At 43.3% G+C, this 16,403-nt stretch overlaps 1 protein-coding gene across 2 annotated transcripts in view; it reads left to right on the top strand.

Moving 5' to 3' along the window:
• The first annotated feature begins 3,606 nt into the window (after positions 1 to 3,606).
• The window catches only part of LOC138641744 (serum paraoxonase/arylesterase 2-like), a 44,421-nt gene continuing 31,624 nt past the window's right edge, over positions 3,607 to 16,403 (top strand). For both annotated transcript variants that reach the window (XM_069729371.1, XM_069729372.1), the window contains exon 1: positions 3,607 to 3,781. In XM_069729371.1, the coding sequence (XP_069585472.1) occupies positions 3,708 to 3,781 (74 nt within the window). In that variant the 5' untranslated portion in view covers positions 3,607 to 3,707. The remainder of the gene's footprint in view (positions 3,782 to 16,403) is intronic.

Consider the following 16,403-nt stretch of genomic DNA (forward strand, 5'->3'; position numbering starts at 1 on the left):
ACATCTACGTCGATACTGTGCCTGTCGCTGATTGGTCGAGGCCTGGCGGCCTCGACCAATCAGAGACGCGGGATTTCCAAGACAGACAGAAAAACCCTTGGACAATTATATTTATATATATATATATATATATATATATATATACATACATACATACATACATACATACATACATACATACATACATACATACATACATATCAGGAAGCTTATTATTCTGAGAGTGAAGTCAGGCAAAAGCCAAAAAGAGGAAACAGCTGGCAATCCTAGAAGTGGACGGCCACGGAAAACTTCCTCCAAAGTTGATCACTTATTAAGAGAAAGTCAGTATCTGATTTCCATAAAAGCGCTGTATAGATTTTGCACAAAATTAACGGAGAATATGGAGTAAAAGTGAGTCACCAAACTGTGGTGCTATGGCTAAAAGCAGTAGGGTTGAATGCACAAGTTCCAGTCTAGAAGCCTTTCATCTCTGCAAAGAACCAGAAGGTCTGACTTGAGTTTGCCAAAGAACACAGCTAATGGAAAGAGCCAGATTGGTCTAAGGTGTTATGTTCAGATGAATCCAATCTGTTTGGTAGTGATGGCAAGTACTATATATACCGCACAGTTGTAAATTGTAATGATGTAAGGTACCACACACCTACAGTGAAACATGGTGGTGGCAATATCATGGTTTGGGGCTGCTTCTCTGCATCTGCCATTGGCCGTCTGCATAGAATTAATGGAAATATGAATGTTACCGTGTATAAGGATATACTGGAGAATGTAAAGTTGTCACATTGTAAGATCAAAGTAGGTAGGGGCTGGAAATTCCAGCAAGATCCTAAGCACACATCCAATTTAGTCAAAAAGGAAGCTGCAATCGGGGACATTGATTCCCCTGAGGAAGCTGCACAAAGAAATATTGATGCCCCTGAAGAATCTGCACACAGGGACATTGATGGCCCAGAGGAAGCTGCACAGAGGTACGTTGATGCCCCTGAGGAAGCTGCACAGAGGGACATTGATTTCTCTGAGGAAGCTGAAAACAGGGACATTGATGCCTCTGAGGAAGCTGCACACAGGGACATTGATGCCCCCGAGGAAGCTGCACACATTTTTAAAGTGGGTTCTGGAGCAGACCCCCCTGAGAAATACGGGGTATGTACACATACCCCAAAATAGGCAAATGTAAAGAAAAACTTCAGGGAAAAAACTCTTTAAACATTTTTCAAAACCATTTCAGGAATAAGAAATACTCCTTCAAAAACTTCCCACCCCCAAAAGGAGAGTTTCCAGCAGCAGTTTCCATTTGAAATATCCTTTTCTTTTTGAACGCCCCCAAAAAATATCCGTCTGAACATTGCCTAAAAACTCTGTGAATAAGCTATTTATTTTAATGGGAAATCCCGCAAATAATGTACCATGTGCACTATAGGAGCCTTTTCTCTTTAAAATAAGTGTTTAAAGTGTTTTTTATGTATATTTTTGAGCAGAATAGACCCTAAGGCTGTGTTCTCATGATGCCTTCCTGATGTATTTGTTTTGTGTTTTTGTAAACACTGTAAAAGTGCCTCACTTACATTGTGTGAACTAGGCATAATATTACATATAATACGCATGCAACTGCCATTCAATGGTCAATAACACCACACAATGCCTAAATAATACGGACAAACAGCAGAGTGCCCCCATAACACCGCCATATACTGTATTTCTACCACCATACTAGTCATACAATAAAACCAAAAATGCCATATAAAGCAGGCAAAAAAATAAATTTATGCTTGTCCAAAGCAGCAAAGGACGTGCTCTGCTCTTAGGTTTCTTTTGGGAGATCCAGACATTGGAAGCTGGTGAGAAATGATGACTTGGACAATTGCCACCAGACATTGTGAAATTGTAAGGGTGGGCCAGGCGGGTAGTCGTGGCTGAGGACTTCTGCTCCATCACACCCTGGCCTCCCATCACATACACTCCACGACTACCAGTTAGCATACCTGCAGCTCCTTTTCCCTTGTTGCTGCCTATAAACATCTGCAGCCGAGGCAGAATAGTCAGCCACAGTCACGTTGAACGCTTGAACAATGAACTTTACTTGAAACAGGCACATAACGGTTCTTGTCAGCATTTACCTCAGGCTTTACAATACACAGTTTCTTCTCTGTCCCTGTCTCCTCTTTCCTTGTCAGCATTTACCTCAGGCTTTACAATAAACAGTTTCTTCTCTGTCCCTGTCTCTTCTCTTTCCTTGTCAGCATTTACCTCAGGCTTTACAATACACAGTTACTTCTCTGTCTCCTCTCATTCCTTGTCAGCGTTTACCTCAGGCTTTACAATACACAGTTACTTCTCTGTCTCTGTGGCCTGTCTTTCCCTGTCAGCATTTACCTCAGGCTTTACAATACACAGTTTCTTCTCTGTCCCTGTCTCTTCTCTTTCCTTGTCAGCATTTACCTCAGGCTTTACAATAAACAGTTTCTTCTCTGTCCCTGTCTCTTCTCTTTCCTTGTCAGCATTTACCTCAGGCTTTACAATACACAGTTTCTTCTCTGTCCCTGTCTCTTCTCTTTCCTTGTCAGCGTTTACCTCAGGCTTTACAATTCACAGTTTCTTCTCTCTCTCCTCTCTTTCCTTGTCAGCGTTTACCTCAGGCTTTACAATTCACAGTTTCTTCTCTCTCTCCTCTCTTTCCTTGTCAGCATTTACCTCAGGCTTTACAATACGCAGTTTCTTTTCTGTCCCTGTCCCCTCTCTTTCCTTGTCAGCTTTTACCTCAGGCTTTACAATACACAGCTTCTCTTTATCTTTCCTTCATCTTTACTAAGCTTGCTTCCCGAACGGACCGTGCTCATCGGTCCTCCAGCATCCTCTGTGCCCAGTCTTACTTTAGTAGGGATTCCTCAAAACCATTTTGCCCTGTTCCCGAGTACATCCATCCGCTTAGCAAACCGCCACATTCTGAGTGACTTGTCTGTACCGCTTACTTCTTTTCAGTTAGCCATTAAAAGGTATCAACCACTGAGGACTCTCAATTCTAAATATTTTTCTTTACTTCTTTTCTAGCACCTACAGCCGCAGTCCCACTTATACTTCGCTGTCAGTGACTCTTTCAATGCCTTCCTTTTTTTTTTCCGTAGCCTTCCCGGCCCTGATGCTGCCTAACTGGATCTTGGGCTGCTGCAGAGCTGACTGCCCTGACAGGGCGCTCCCGCCCAACTGATTCAAATTTCCAGATGTTTCCCAGATGAACTGCCGTTAGCTCCTCCCACTTAACTATTTACAAGCTGAATAACTCTGCACCTCCATCTAGTGGCCAAATTAGGGTACTACGCTTTCCCAACAACTATAACAGTAATTATACATAGCAGGGAAATGCACAACATGGACACTTACAAAGGCATAACAAGTAACATTTACAGACAGCTCCTTGTGTCCCTTACATTATCACCCTCTATGAATAATTTCCATATTTGATCATGGTTATAGGGTCATTGCTGTTCACTGCTTATCCAATTATGCAACAGAAAATAAGTTTAGGAACTTTGGGCAAAGTTTGGTCTCAGAGTTGTGGGAAGGCTTCTGGCATTCCACGCATGCGCAGATTACACACTGGACAGAGTCCAGCAGCAGCAGCAGCACCCAGTCGGTGTGTTACAGATAACTGCTCTCACTCCTACCTGCAGTCCAGGACACTGGTTACTGCCAGTGAAATCTCTGCAGCTATGGGGGCTCTGCTAAAACTGGCTGTAATTGGGGTCCTCCTGGCTGCTCTGGGGGAGAGACTGGTGAAATTCAGGTAAGTAAACTTATAGCTCGTGGATAAACTATTACAAGTTTTGTAACTTTTCCCTAACTTAGAAATGTTTGAGAATGGGGAGGAGGTTGATACGTTGTATCTCTTTGTGTTGTAGTATTTATTTTTTCATTTTGATTAAACAAAGAAGCAACAATGTCTGTGCGGACCTTGCAGAATCAGCAGTCCCAATATGCTTCTCTGCTGGATATGCTGGGTCTTATAGTTCCCCCTTCCTTTCCCCCACAGTTTACCTTGGAATACAATAAATTAGAGGGAAATACATGTTGCAGCATGTTCTTTTTTTGAGGATCAATGGTTGAAAATATCAGATCTGTGACCTGTCCTGATATTTATTTGTTAAATGGAGTTTTTTGGCTTTATAGGATGTTAAGAAACTACAACTCCCAGCATGCAGCTGTCAGGATATCCTGGGAGGGGTACAGTGGGAAGACCACCGCTAGATCCTTACTATAAGGCTGCCGTCACACTAGCAGTATTTGGTCAGTATTTTACATCAGTATTTCTCTGCCAAAACCAGGAGTGGGTGATAAATGCAGAAGTGGTGCATATGTTTCTATTATACTTTTCCTCTATTTGATCCACTCCTGGTTTTGGCTATAAATACTGATGTAAAATACTGACCTAATACTGCTAGTGTGACGGCAGCCTAATACTTATAACAATTGGTCTATCCATCAAGACTTCATCCTTTTATACTTGGATTTGTAGTTCTGCAACAGCTTGGAGACATGAATAAAATAGAACATACTGTTGTGTAACTACAAGTCCCAGCATGCTGAAGGTGAAGTGATCAACTAATGCAGTGAAAGGGGCACTCATGGTCATTTGTGATTCCTTTGTTAGGGTACGTGCACACGTATTCTGGGTCCACTGCGGATTTTTCTGCAGTGGATTTCAGCAAATTTGATAAATCGGCAGTGGAAAACTGCTGCGGATTTATCGCGGATTTACCGCGGTTTTTCTGCGGTTTTCACCACGGTTTTACAACTACGGATTTCTATTGTAGTTGTAAAACCGCTGCGGAATCCGCAGAAAGAAGTGACATGCTGCGGAATGTAAACCGCTGCGTTTCTGCGCGTTTTTTTCCGCAGCATGTGCACAGCGTTTTTTGTTTCCCATAGGTTTACATTGAACTGTAAGCGCATGGGAAACTGCTGCGGACCCGCAGCTGCGGAAATGCTGCAAAATCCGCATCATGTGCACATACCCTTATAGTATTTCCTACTTTTTCAAGGCAGTCTGAGACTTCTAGTCCTCTCATCGTTACATATACTGTCCACCAGTGGTCTTCAACCTGCAAATCAAAAACTCCCAGTATGTGCTGGCCGCACTGGTGTACACCCTGCATCGTCTGTCCTAGGAGGTCAATCCTTGCTGCAAAACTTAAAAAAAAAAAAAAAAAAAATTTTCGTATCACGGTTACATCCTTTGCATATGCTGGGACTTGTAGTTCACTAAGAGTTGAAGAACAATAGACCAGGAAATAGCTTGCGCTTTGTAAGGGTCTTCGTTGCTATGGCTTGATGTTTTGCAGGGCAGGCTGAGACTTGTAGTTCTGCAGCGATTGTCCAGTATGTTGCCCCACCTTTTAGATCTGGGCACCGGTCGCCAGGAACTATTACACGGTGCACGCCCTGAGCGGTTGGCTCTGGGTGAAAGTCTTGCTGCACCTTAAGTTTTTTTTTGTACCGTGTGCAGCAGTTCTCATCAAACATCTGACACACAATTCACAGTCCAGGATATTCCTGCTGGAAATCCACCCGGAGGTCACTAATGTCTTTCACAGATCAGGAAATCCTTTTTTTCTTATTAATCTAATGGCTACAATAACGAGTGTAACCCCCCTAATAAGTTGCATAAGTGGCCCCCGATTCACCAACATGTACAGTATCGATTACGGTGTAACTGTAGTTGAAGGGGTGGCCAGACCATTTTTATTTACTATGGCACCTGAATAAAAGCCAGTGCAGGCACCTTTGGGACCCCCGCAGCTTGGAACTTAGAGCAGGTAACACATTTTACACATTTCTGAATTTTTTTTTCACCTCTCAGATAAATAAAAAAAATGGTATAAATAAATTTTTTTAAAAATTGTGAAATTGCACCTTTTTTTGGCAATTTCAATGCACTTGGAATTGTTTTCCTGTACACTATGTGGTAAAATCGATGTTGTCATTCAAAAGTACAACTTGTCCCGCAAAAAACAAGTCCTCATACAGCTATATGGCTAGAAAATGAAAAAAGTTATGGCTTGTGGAAGAAGGGGAGGAAAAAACAAAAATGGAAAATTGCCCAGGAGTGAAGGGGTTACAATCCTTATAATAGGATAATAATGGCAGCAGGCTGGGGCCGGGCGCACACGATCCGAGAGTGGCAGCACGTTGGATGCAGCGTTGGGGTATATGAATCCGCAGGTGTTCACTGAACTGTGCAGATTCACAACATCCAATCCATTGTACAGGTGAAATTTCTCCACAAGATAGACATGCTGCGGTCTGGAGAAACGCGCCGCATGTCCGTCTCCGCAGGTGAGGTGCGGGGGTCTCTGGAAGCATAGTGGATATTTGATTTCTTGAAATACCATCCACTATGCTGTAACATCTGGACGCTGCAGGTTGGACCCTGCATAAGTACACAGCGTCCAACCTGCAGCATTTGCTGATCGTGTGCACATACCCTTAATTCTTCAGATGTTCATAATGGGTTTGCTAACAAACTAAAAAAATCATATTTCTAAAATTTAATTAGGGTTAGGGTACCACCTTAACTCCTAAATTTGTAGACCGTTATCAGGCAGAATTTACACAGCATGAAGTTCAACATTTCCATTAGTGACCCAATAACAATACAGGGCAGGAAGTGTTGTCATAGGGATTTTGGGACACCATTATGGTGCTTAATAATTCAAATTTAAAATAATTTAAGTAGCTGATCCTATGAAAACGATCTTCTTACTGACTTGTAAAACCTATTTTATTAAACATTCTTAGGTCATTTTTAATACAAGAAGTCCTGTGCTCAGAATCTTCATCTCTTGTCCAGAGTATAAGTGGTTACAAAGAGCGTCTCTCTCTGGAGGATCCGTCCTGTGTGAGACAGACAGTCAAATGATGTGAATGGACGTGTGTCTATCTTTCTGTATGTGGCTTAGCCTAGAATGTGTGGACTCTTGGTGGTGTGTGTGTATTGTGACATATAATGTATGTGCTCTGTATACATGTGTGTATGTGCTCTGTATACATGTACAGGTCCTTCTCAAAAAATTAGCATATAGTGTTAAATTTCATTATTTACCATAATGTAATGATTACAATTAAACTTTCATATATTATAGATTCATTATCCACCAACTGAAATTTGTCAGGTCTTTTATTGTTTTAATACTGATGGTTTTGGCATACAACTCCTGATAACCCAAAAAACCTGTCTCAATAAATTAGCATATTTCACCCATCCAATCAAATAAAAGTGTTTTTTAATAACAAACAAAAAAACCAACAAATAATAATGTTCAGTTATGCACTCAATACTTGGTCGGGAATCCTTTGGCAGAAATGACTGCTTCAATGCGGCGTGGCATGGAGGCAATCAGCCTGTGACACTGCTGAGATGTTATGGAGGCCCAGGATGCTTCAATAGCGGCCTTAAGCTCATCCAGAGTGTTGGGTCTTGCGTCTCTCAACTTTCTCTTCACAATATCCCACAGATTCTCTATGTGGTTCAGGTCAGGAGAGTTGGCAGGCCAATTGAGCACAGTAATACCATGGTCAGTAAACCATTTACCAGTGGTTTTGGCACTGTGAGCAGGTGCCAGGTCGTGCTGAAAAATAAAATCTTCATCTCCATAAAGCATTTCAGCCGATGGAAGCATGAAGTGCTCCAAAATCTCCTGATAGCTAGCTGCATTGACCCTGCCCTTGATGAAACACAGTGGACCAACACCAGCAGCTGACATGGCACCCCACACCATCACTGACTGTGGGTACTTGACACTGGACTTCAGGCATTTTGGCATTTCCTTCTCCCCAGTCTTCCTCCAGACTCTGGCACCTTGATTTCCGAATGACATGCAAAATTTGCTTTCATCAGAAAAAAGTACTTGGGACCACTTAGCAACAGTCCAGTGCTGCTTCTCTGTAGCCCAGGTCAGGCGCCTCTGCCGCTGTTTATGGTTCAAAAGTGGCTTTACCTGGGGAATGCGGCACCTGTAGCCCATTTCCTGCACACGCCTGTGCACGGTGGCTCTGGATGTTTCCACACCAGACTCAGTCCACTGCTTCCTCAGGTTCCCCAAGGTCTGGAATCGGTCCTTCTCCACAATCTTCCTCAGGGTCCGGTCTCCTCTTCTCGTTGTACAGCGTTTTCTGCCACATTGTTTCCTTCCAACAGACTTACCATTGAGGTGCCTTGATACAGCACTCTGGGAACAGCCTATTTGTTGAGAAATTTCTTTCTGGGTCTTACCCTCTTGCTTGAGGGTGTCAATGATGGCCTTCTTGACATCTGTCAGGTCGCTAGTCTTACCCATGATGGGGGTTTTGAGTAATGAACCAGGCAGGGAGTTTATAAAAGCCTCAGGTATCTTTTGCATGTGTTTAGAGTTAATTAGTTGATTCAGAAGATTAGGGTAATAGGTCGTTTAGAGAACCTTTTCTTGATATGCTAATTTATTGAGACAGGTTTTTTGGGTTATCAGGAGTTGTATGCCAAAATCATCAGTATTAAAACAATAAAAGACCTGACAAATTTCAGTTGGTGGATAATGAATCTATAATATATGAAAGTTTAATTGTAATCATTACATTATGGTAAATAATGAAATTTAACACTATATGCTAATTTTTTGAGAAGGACCTGTATGTGTGTATGTATGTGCTCTGTGTATACCTGTATGTATGTGCTCTGTGTATACCTGTGTGTATGTGCTCTGTATACATGTGTGTATGTGCTCTGTATACATGTATGTATGTATGTATGTGCTCTGTGTATACCTGTGTGTGTGTATGTGCTCTGTATACATGTATGTATGTGCTCTGTATACATGTATGTATGTGCTCTGTGTATACCTGTGTGTGTATGTGCTCTGTATACATGTATGTATGTGCTCTGTATACATGTATGTACAGTTAGGGCCAGAAATATTTGGACAGTGACACAAGTTTTGTTATTTTAGCTGTTTACAAAAACATGTTCAGAAATACAATTATATATATAATATGGGCTGAAAGTGCACACTCCCAGTTGCAATATGATAGTTTCCACATCCAAATCGGAGAAAGGGTTTAGGAATCATAGCTCTGTAATGCATAGCGTCCTCTTTTTCAAAGAACCAAAAGTAATTGGACAATGGACTCTAAGGGCTGCAATTAACTGTGAAGGCGTCTCCCTCGTTAATCTGTAATCAATGAAGAAGTTAAAAGGTCAGGGGTGGATTCCAGGTGTGTGGTTTTGCATTTGGAAGCTGTTGCTGTGAGCAGACAACATGCGGTCAAAGGAACTCTCAATTGAGATGAAGCAGAACATCCTGAGGCTGAAAAAAAAGAAAAAATCCATCAGAGAGATAGCAGACATGCTTGGAGTAGCAAAATCAACAGTTGGGTACATTCTGAGAAAAAAGGAATTGACTGGTGAGCTTGGGAACTCAAAAAGGCCTGGGCGTCCACGGATGACAACAGTGGTGGATGATCGCCGCATACTTAATTTGGTGAAGAAGAACCCGTTTACAACATCAACTGAAGTCCAGAACACTCTCAGTGAAGTAGGTGTATCTGTCTCTAAGTCAACAGTAAAGAGAAGACTCCATGACAGTAAATACAAAGGGTTCACATCTAGATGCAAACCATTCATCAATACCAAAAATAGACAGGCCAGAGTTAAATGTGCAGAAAAACACCTCAAGAAGCCAGCTCAGTTCTGGAAAAGTATTCTATGGACAGATGAGACAAACATCAACCTGTACCAGAATGATGGGAAGAAAAAAGTTTGAAGAAGAAAGGGAACGGCACATGATCCAAGGCACACCACATCCTCTGTAAAACATGGTGGAGGCAACGTGATGGCATGGGCATGCATGGCTTTCAATGGCACTGGGTCACTTGTGTTTATTGATGACATAAGAGCAGACAAGAGTAGCCGGATGAATTCTGAAGTGTACCGGGATATACTTTCAGCCCAGATTCAGCCAAATGCTGCAAAGTTGATTGGACGGCGCTTCATAGTACAGATGGACAATGACCCCAAGCATACAGCCAAAGCTACCCAGGAGTTCATGAGTGCCAAAAAGTGGAACATTCTGCAATGGCCAAGTCAATCTCCAGATCTAAACCCAATTGAGCATGCATTTCACTTGCTCAAATCCAGACTTAAGACGGAAAGACCCACAAACAAGCAAGACCTGAAGGCTGCGGCTGTAAAGGCCTGGCAAAGCATTAAGAAGGAGGAAACCCAGCGTTTGGTGATGTCCATGGGTTCCAGACTTAAGGCAGTGATTGCCTCCAAAGGATTTGCAACAAAATATTGAAAATAAAAATATTTTGTTTGGGTTATGTTTATTTGTCCAATTACTTTTGACCTCCTAAAATGTGGAGTGTTTGTAAAGAAATGTGTACAATTCCTACATTTTCTATCAGATATTTTTGTTCAACCCTTCAAATTAAATGTTACAATCTGCACTTGAATTCTGTTGTAGAGGTTTCATTTCAAATCCAATGTGGTGGCATGCAGAGCCCAACTCGCGAAAATTGTGTCACTGTCCAAATATTTCTGGCCCTAACTGTATGTGCTCTGTGTATACCTGTGTGTGTATGTGCTCTGTATACGTGTATGTATGTGCTCTGTATACATGTATGTATGTGCTCTGTGTATACCTGTGTGTATGTGCTCTGTATACATGTGTGTATGTGCTCTGTATACATGTGTGTATGTGCTCTGTATACATGTGTGTATGTATGTGCTCTGTGTATACCTGTGTGTGTATGTGCTCTGTATACATGTGTGTATGTGCTCTGTATACATGTGTGTATGTATGTGCTCTGTGTATACCTGTGTGTGTATGTGCTCTGTATACATGTATGTATGTGCTCTGTATACATGCATGTATGTGCTCTGTGTATACCTGTGTATGTGCTCTGTATACATGTATGTATGTGCTCTGTATACATGTATGTATGTGCTCTGTGTATACCTGTGTATGTGCTCTGTATACGTGTATGTATGTGCTCTGTATACATGTATGTATGTGCTCTGTGTATACCTGTGTATGTGCTCTATATACATGTATGTGCTCTGTATACATGTATGTATGTGCTCTGTGTATACCTCTGTGTATATGTGCTCTGTATACATGTATGTATGTATGTGCTCTGTGTATACCTGTGTATGTGCTCTGTATACATGTGTTTGTGCTCTGTGTGTACCTGTGTGTGTATGTGCTCTAAATATGTATGTGCTCTGTATACATGTATGTTTGTGCTCTGTGTATACCTGTGTGTGTGTTCTGCATACATGTATGTATGTGCTCTGTATACATGTATGTTTGTGCTCTGTGTATACCTGTGTGTGTATGTGCTCTGTATATATGAATGTTTGTGCTCTGTGTATACCTGTGTGTGTGTTCTGCATACATGTATTTGCTCTGTGTATACCTGTATGTATGTGCTCTGTATGTATGTATGCATGTGTTCTGTATACATATATGTATGTGTTCTGTATACATGTATATATGTGCTCTGTATGCATGTATGTATGTGCTCTGTATACATGTATGTATGTGCTCTGTATGCATGTATGTATGTGTTCTGTATACATGTATGTATGTATGTGCTCTGTATACATGTATGTATGTGCTCTGTGTATACCTGTGTGTGTGTGTGTGTGTGCCCTGTATACCTGCATGTACCATAAGTGACAGTGTGTCACTGTAACTTATATACATTGTTCCTCAGTTTGCATGGGGCAATGTGCTGCCGATAACATGATACTGTACACATTGATCTATTAGTGATCGTTCTGTTCCCATCATTCATTGACAGTCGGTGTAAAGAGGCCGGGAAACAAACCCCGAATGACTTCAGCATTGGCGATTGCACTCGTTTATCAGCCTGAGATCAGCGCATGTAAATACAACCGCAATGTGTGTGTGATTGTGCAATATGGGAGCATTTGGGGCCACACTTTAAAATTTGGCCTGGGGCCCCACTTTGTTTAATACGGTCTCTGCAAAGTAGTAAAGGTGTGGATGTGCTTGTATCATTATGTTATTATGTCACAGGCAGAAAGATATGGAAATAAAAGGTGTCTAATTGCAACAAACACTTGGCACAAGTTCTAGACGTCTTGGGCTGATTCTTCATCTGCTTGTTCATTACCAATTGTGAAATCCTTGTTCTGGCAGCAACAGAAAGACAACCGAGCGTACATGAGGTCAGGGCCGGCTCCAGGTTTTTGAGGGCCCTGCGCGAAAGAGTCTCAGTGGGCCCCCCCTTTAACACATACCACGATTCATGATCGCATATAAACACAGCCATGTAGTATATAACACAGCCCACGTAGTATATAGCACAGCCACGTAGCATATAACACAGATACGTAGTATATACCACAGCCATATAGTATATAACACGGCCCACATAGTTTATAGAACAGCAATCTAGTATATAACACAGCCCACGTAGCATATAACAGCCCACGTAGTATATAACACGGCCCACGTAGTATATAGAACAGCCATATAGTATAGAGACACTTGCCCCATACAGTGCTGCACAAACGTTATGGCCCCATAGATGCTCCATACAGACACTTGCCCCATTTGCTGTTGCTGCGATAAAAAAAAATCACATACTCACCTCTCTGTCGCTCAGGCCCCCGACACTTTCAATATTCACCTGTCCTCGTTCCAGCCGCCGCTCCATCTTCTTCAGCGTCTTCTGCACTGATGCTTAGGCAGACGCCGTGCACTAACCACGTCACCGCGCCCTCTGACCTGAGCATCACTGCAGAAGACGTGGAAGACGGAGCGGTGGCTGGAACGAGGAGCAGGTGAATATCGCGCAGCGCTCCCCTCCCCGTTATACTCACCTGCTCCTGGCGCTGTGCAGTCCCTGCTTCCTCGGCGCCGCAGATTCTCCCTGTACTGAGTGGTCATGGTACCGCTCATTACAGTAATGAATATGCGGCTCCACCCTTATGGGAGGTGAAGCCGCATATTCATTACTGTAATGAGCGGTACCATGACCACTCAGTACAGGAGGAAGCTGGGGACCTGCAGGGACCTCGCCAGCCGCCAGGAGTAGGTGAGTATAAATAGACATCCCCCGGCTGCTCCCCCTCCCCTGTCGAGTCAGCTCCGTGATGTGCCGCTAGCTGAGTTCACCGGGGGGAGCGGTGGTCCTAGGCACTGGCAGCTGCCTGCCCTTAGCGCCGGCCTTGAATGGGCCCCCATCTCGCAAGGGCCCTGGCACTTGCCCGGGTACGCGGGGTGCTGACGCCGGCCCTGCATGAGGTACTGGCTGACCGGCTGCACAATATCCCACCGGAGCAAAAAGACTTTAATTTACTAAACCTTTCTACCAAACACTGTTATCTTTGTCTGAAATGTTCTTCTTCATTTTTCTCTCAAACGTCCTCGTGAATGAATCTAGAATATAAATATTTTCACCTTTTAGTGTATGGGGGAATTGCAAGAAAACTTTTTTTTGTTCTATGTTAACTAAAATAATAATAATAAGCTGCTTTAAAAAAAACACTTGTTTAACTGACGCCTACTTGTGCATGCAGCTTCTTTGCAGACTTATGTGTCTCCATGGTTACAGACTACAAACAAACCTTGTGTAGTCTGATCCTGCAGTCATGTGTTGCTCTTCTCCATCTGTTCCATAATTCTTTTACAAAATATGTTTGGTATGCTGGGAAAGGGAACCATTCAGGAAATGTCCAGGGATGTTCCTTGTATTTTGAGTTTAGTGTGATTTGCAACATTTTTTGCAATAGATTTAACCTTTTGATTATTTGATCACCAAGGAAAATGTAATCGACCAGTCCTCTGTATACTTTCCACACCTAGAATCTGAGCGTCTACACTTTACCAGAATTGAGCTCTAGCCGCACTCTTTGTAAGGCTGCAGTCACACATAACATATAAAAATTGGTCCGTTTTTCATGGCCGATATTCGCAGAAGTGTTCCCGAACAGTGATCTGTATGTCATCCATGTGCAATGCGAGGATGCGATTTTTTTCTCATCAAAGTATCCATATAACATCCGTATGGTGAGATTTTCTCGCCGGCTTGCAAAATGGACATAGAATGGATCCATGGTCTCAAATATTCATGGAAACACACACATATATAGAGTGCAGACCAAAAGTTTGGACACACCTTCTCATTTAAAGATTTTTCTGTATTTTCATGACTATGAAAATTGTACATTCACACTGAAGAGCCTAGGCCTCTAAACAAATGCACTATCAGGATGCAGTGGACCCATGTGGTTAAGATGGAGACAACACAGGTGCAGCATAACCGATGAGGCAGCCACTCTCAACCTACCAAACTAATGGAGGGGGTGGCTGCTTGGCACAATGCTGCACATAAAAGACTTGTATGTGGCGCTGTTCACACAATGGAGATGCACAGCATCCAGGCAAGCCTAGTAGTGACACCCTTCTATTAGATCAGGCGGGCCTGCCCAGCGCTATCCAAATGCACCCCATGTGAACAGACACCACAGTTTACAAGACAAAAATGGGCCCAACTGCACCCCGAAAAAAATGCAAAAAACACAAAAAAATATAAGAAAATTTTTTGTGAGGTATTAGTTTATACTTTGGCCAAAATACGCAAGCTCGTAACCCGCGTCAAGGGTCCCCACGCTTACGAGTCCTAATTCTAAACAGCAAGAGCACAAGAAGAGGATTCAGAGATCCTCCAAAAAATGCTCTTGACATGCCTCATGACAAGGAAATGATGCTCAGTATTGTGTGTGGCCTCCACGTGCCTGTATGACCTCCCTACTGTACAACGCCTGGGCATGCTCCTGATGAGGCGGCGGATGGTCTCCTGAGGGATCTCTTCCTAGACCTGGACTAAAGCATCCGCCAACTCCTGGACAGTCTATGGTACAACGTGACGTTGGTGGATGGTGCGAGACATGATGTCCCAGATGTGCTCAATTGGATTCAGGTCTGGGCAGCGGGCGGGCCAGTCCATAGCTTCAATGCATTCATCTTGCAGGAACTGCTGACACTTCAGACACATGAGGGCTGGCACTGTCCTGAATTAGGAGGAACCCAGGGCCAACCGCACCAGCATATGGTCTCACAAGGGGCCTGAGAATCTCATTTCGGTACCTAATGGCAGTCAGGTTACCTCTGACGAGCACAGGGAGGGCTGTGCAGCCCTCCAAAGAAATGCCACCCCACACCATTATTGACCCATTGCCAAACCGGTCATGCTGAGGGATGTTGCAGGCAGCAGATCGCTCTCCACGGCATCTCCAGACTCTGTCACATCTGTCACATGTGCTCAGTGAGAACCTGCTATCATCTGTGAAGAGCACAGGGCGCCAGTGGCGAATTTGCCAATCCTGGTGTTCTGTGGCAAATGCCAAGTGTCCTGCACGGTGTTGGGCTGTGAGCACAACCCCTATCTGTGGACGTCGGGCACTCAGACCATCCTCATGGAGTCGGTTTCTAACCATTTGTGCAGACACATGCACATTTGTGGCCTGCTGGAGATCATTTTGTAGGGCTCTGGCAGTGCTCCTCCTGTTCCTCCTTGCACAAAGGTGGAGGTAGCGGTCCTGCTGCTGGGTTGTTGCCCTCCTACGGCCCCCTCCACGCCTCCTGGTGTAATGGCCTCCTGGTAGCGCCTCCAGCCTCTGGACACTACGCTGACAGACACAGAAAATATACAGCATATATATACACTACCGTTCAAAAGTTTAGGATCACCCAGACAATTTTGTGTTTTCCATGAAAACCCATACTTTTATTAATCAAATGAGTTGCCAAATGAATTCAAAATCTAGTCCAGACATTGACAAGGTTTGAAAAAAGAATTTTATTACAAATAATAATTTTCTCACTTCAAACTTTGCTTTTGGAAAAGAATGCTCCCTTTGCAGCAATTCCAGCATTGCAGACCTTTGGCATTCTAGCAGTTAATTTGCTGACGTAATCTGGAGAAATTTCCCCCCATGCTTCCAGAAGCCACTCCAACAAGTTGGTTTGGCTTGATGGACACTTTTTGCTTGTACCATTCGGTCAAGCTGCTCCAACAACAGCTCAATGGGGCTGAGATCTTGTGACTGCGCTGGCCACTCCATTACAGATAGAATACCAGCTGCCAGCTTCTTCCCTAAATAGTTCTTGCATAATTTGGAGGTGTGCTTTAGGCCATTGTCCTGTTGTAGGATGAAATTGGCTCCTATCAAGCGCTGTCCACAGGGTATAGCATGGCTTTGCAAAATGGAGTGATAGCCTTCCTTATTCAATATCCCTTTTACCTTTTACAAATCTCACATTTTAACAGCACCAAAGCAACCCCGGACCATCACATTACCTCCACCATGCTTGACAGATGGCGTCAGGCATTCTTCCAGC

Source organism: Ranitomeya imitator, chromosome 6 (genome assembly GCF_032444005.1).
Source record: "Ranitomeya imitator isolate aRanImi1 chromosome 6, aRanImi1.pri, whole genome shotgun sequence".
Taxonomy (NCBI): domain Eukaryota; kingdom Metazoa; phylum Chordata; class Amphibia; order Anura; family Dendrobatidae; genus Ranitomeya; species Ranitomeya imitator.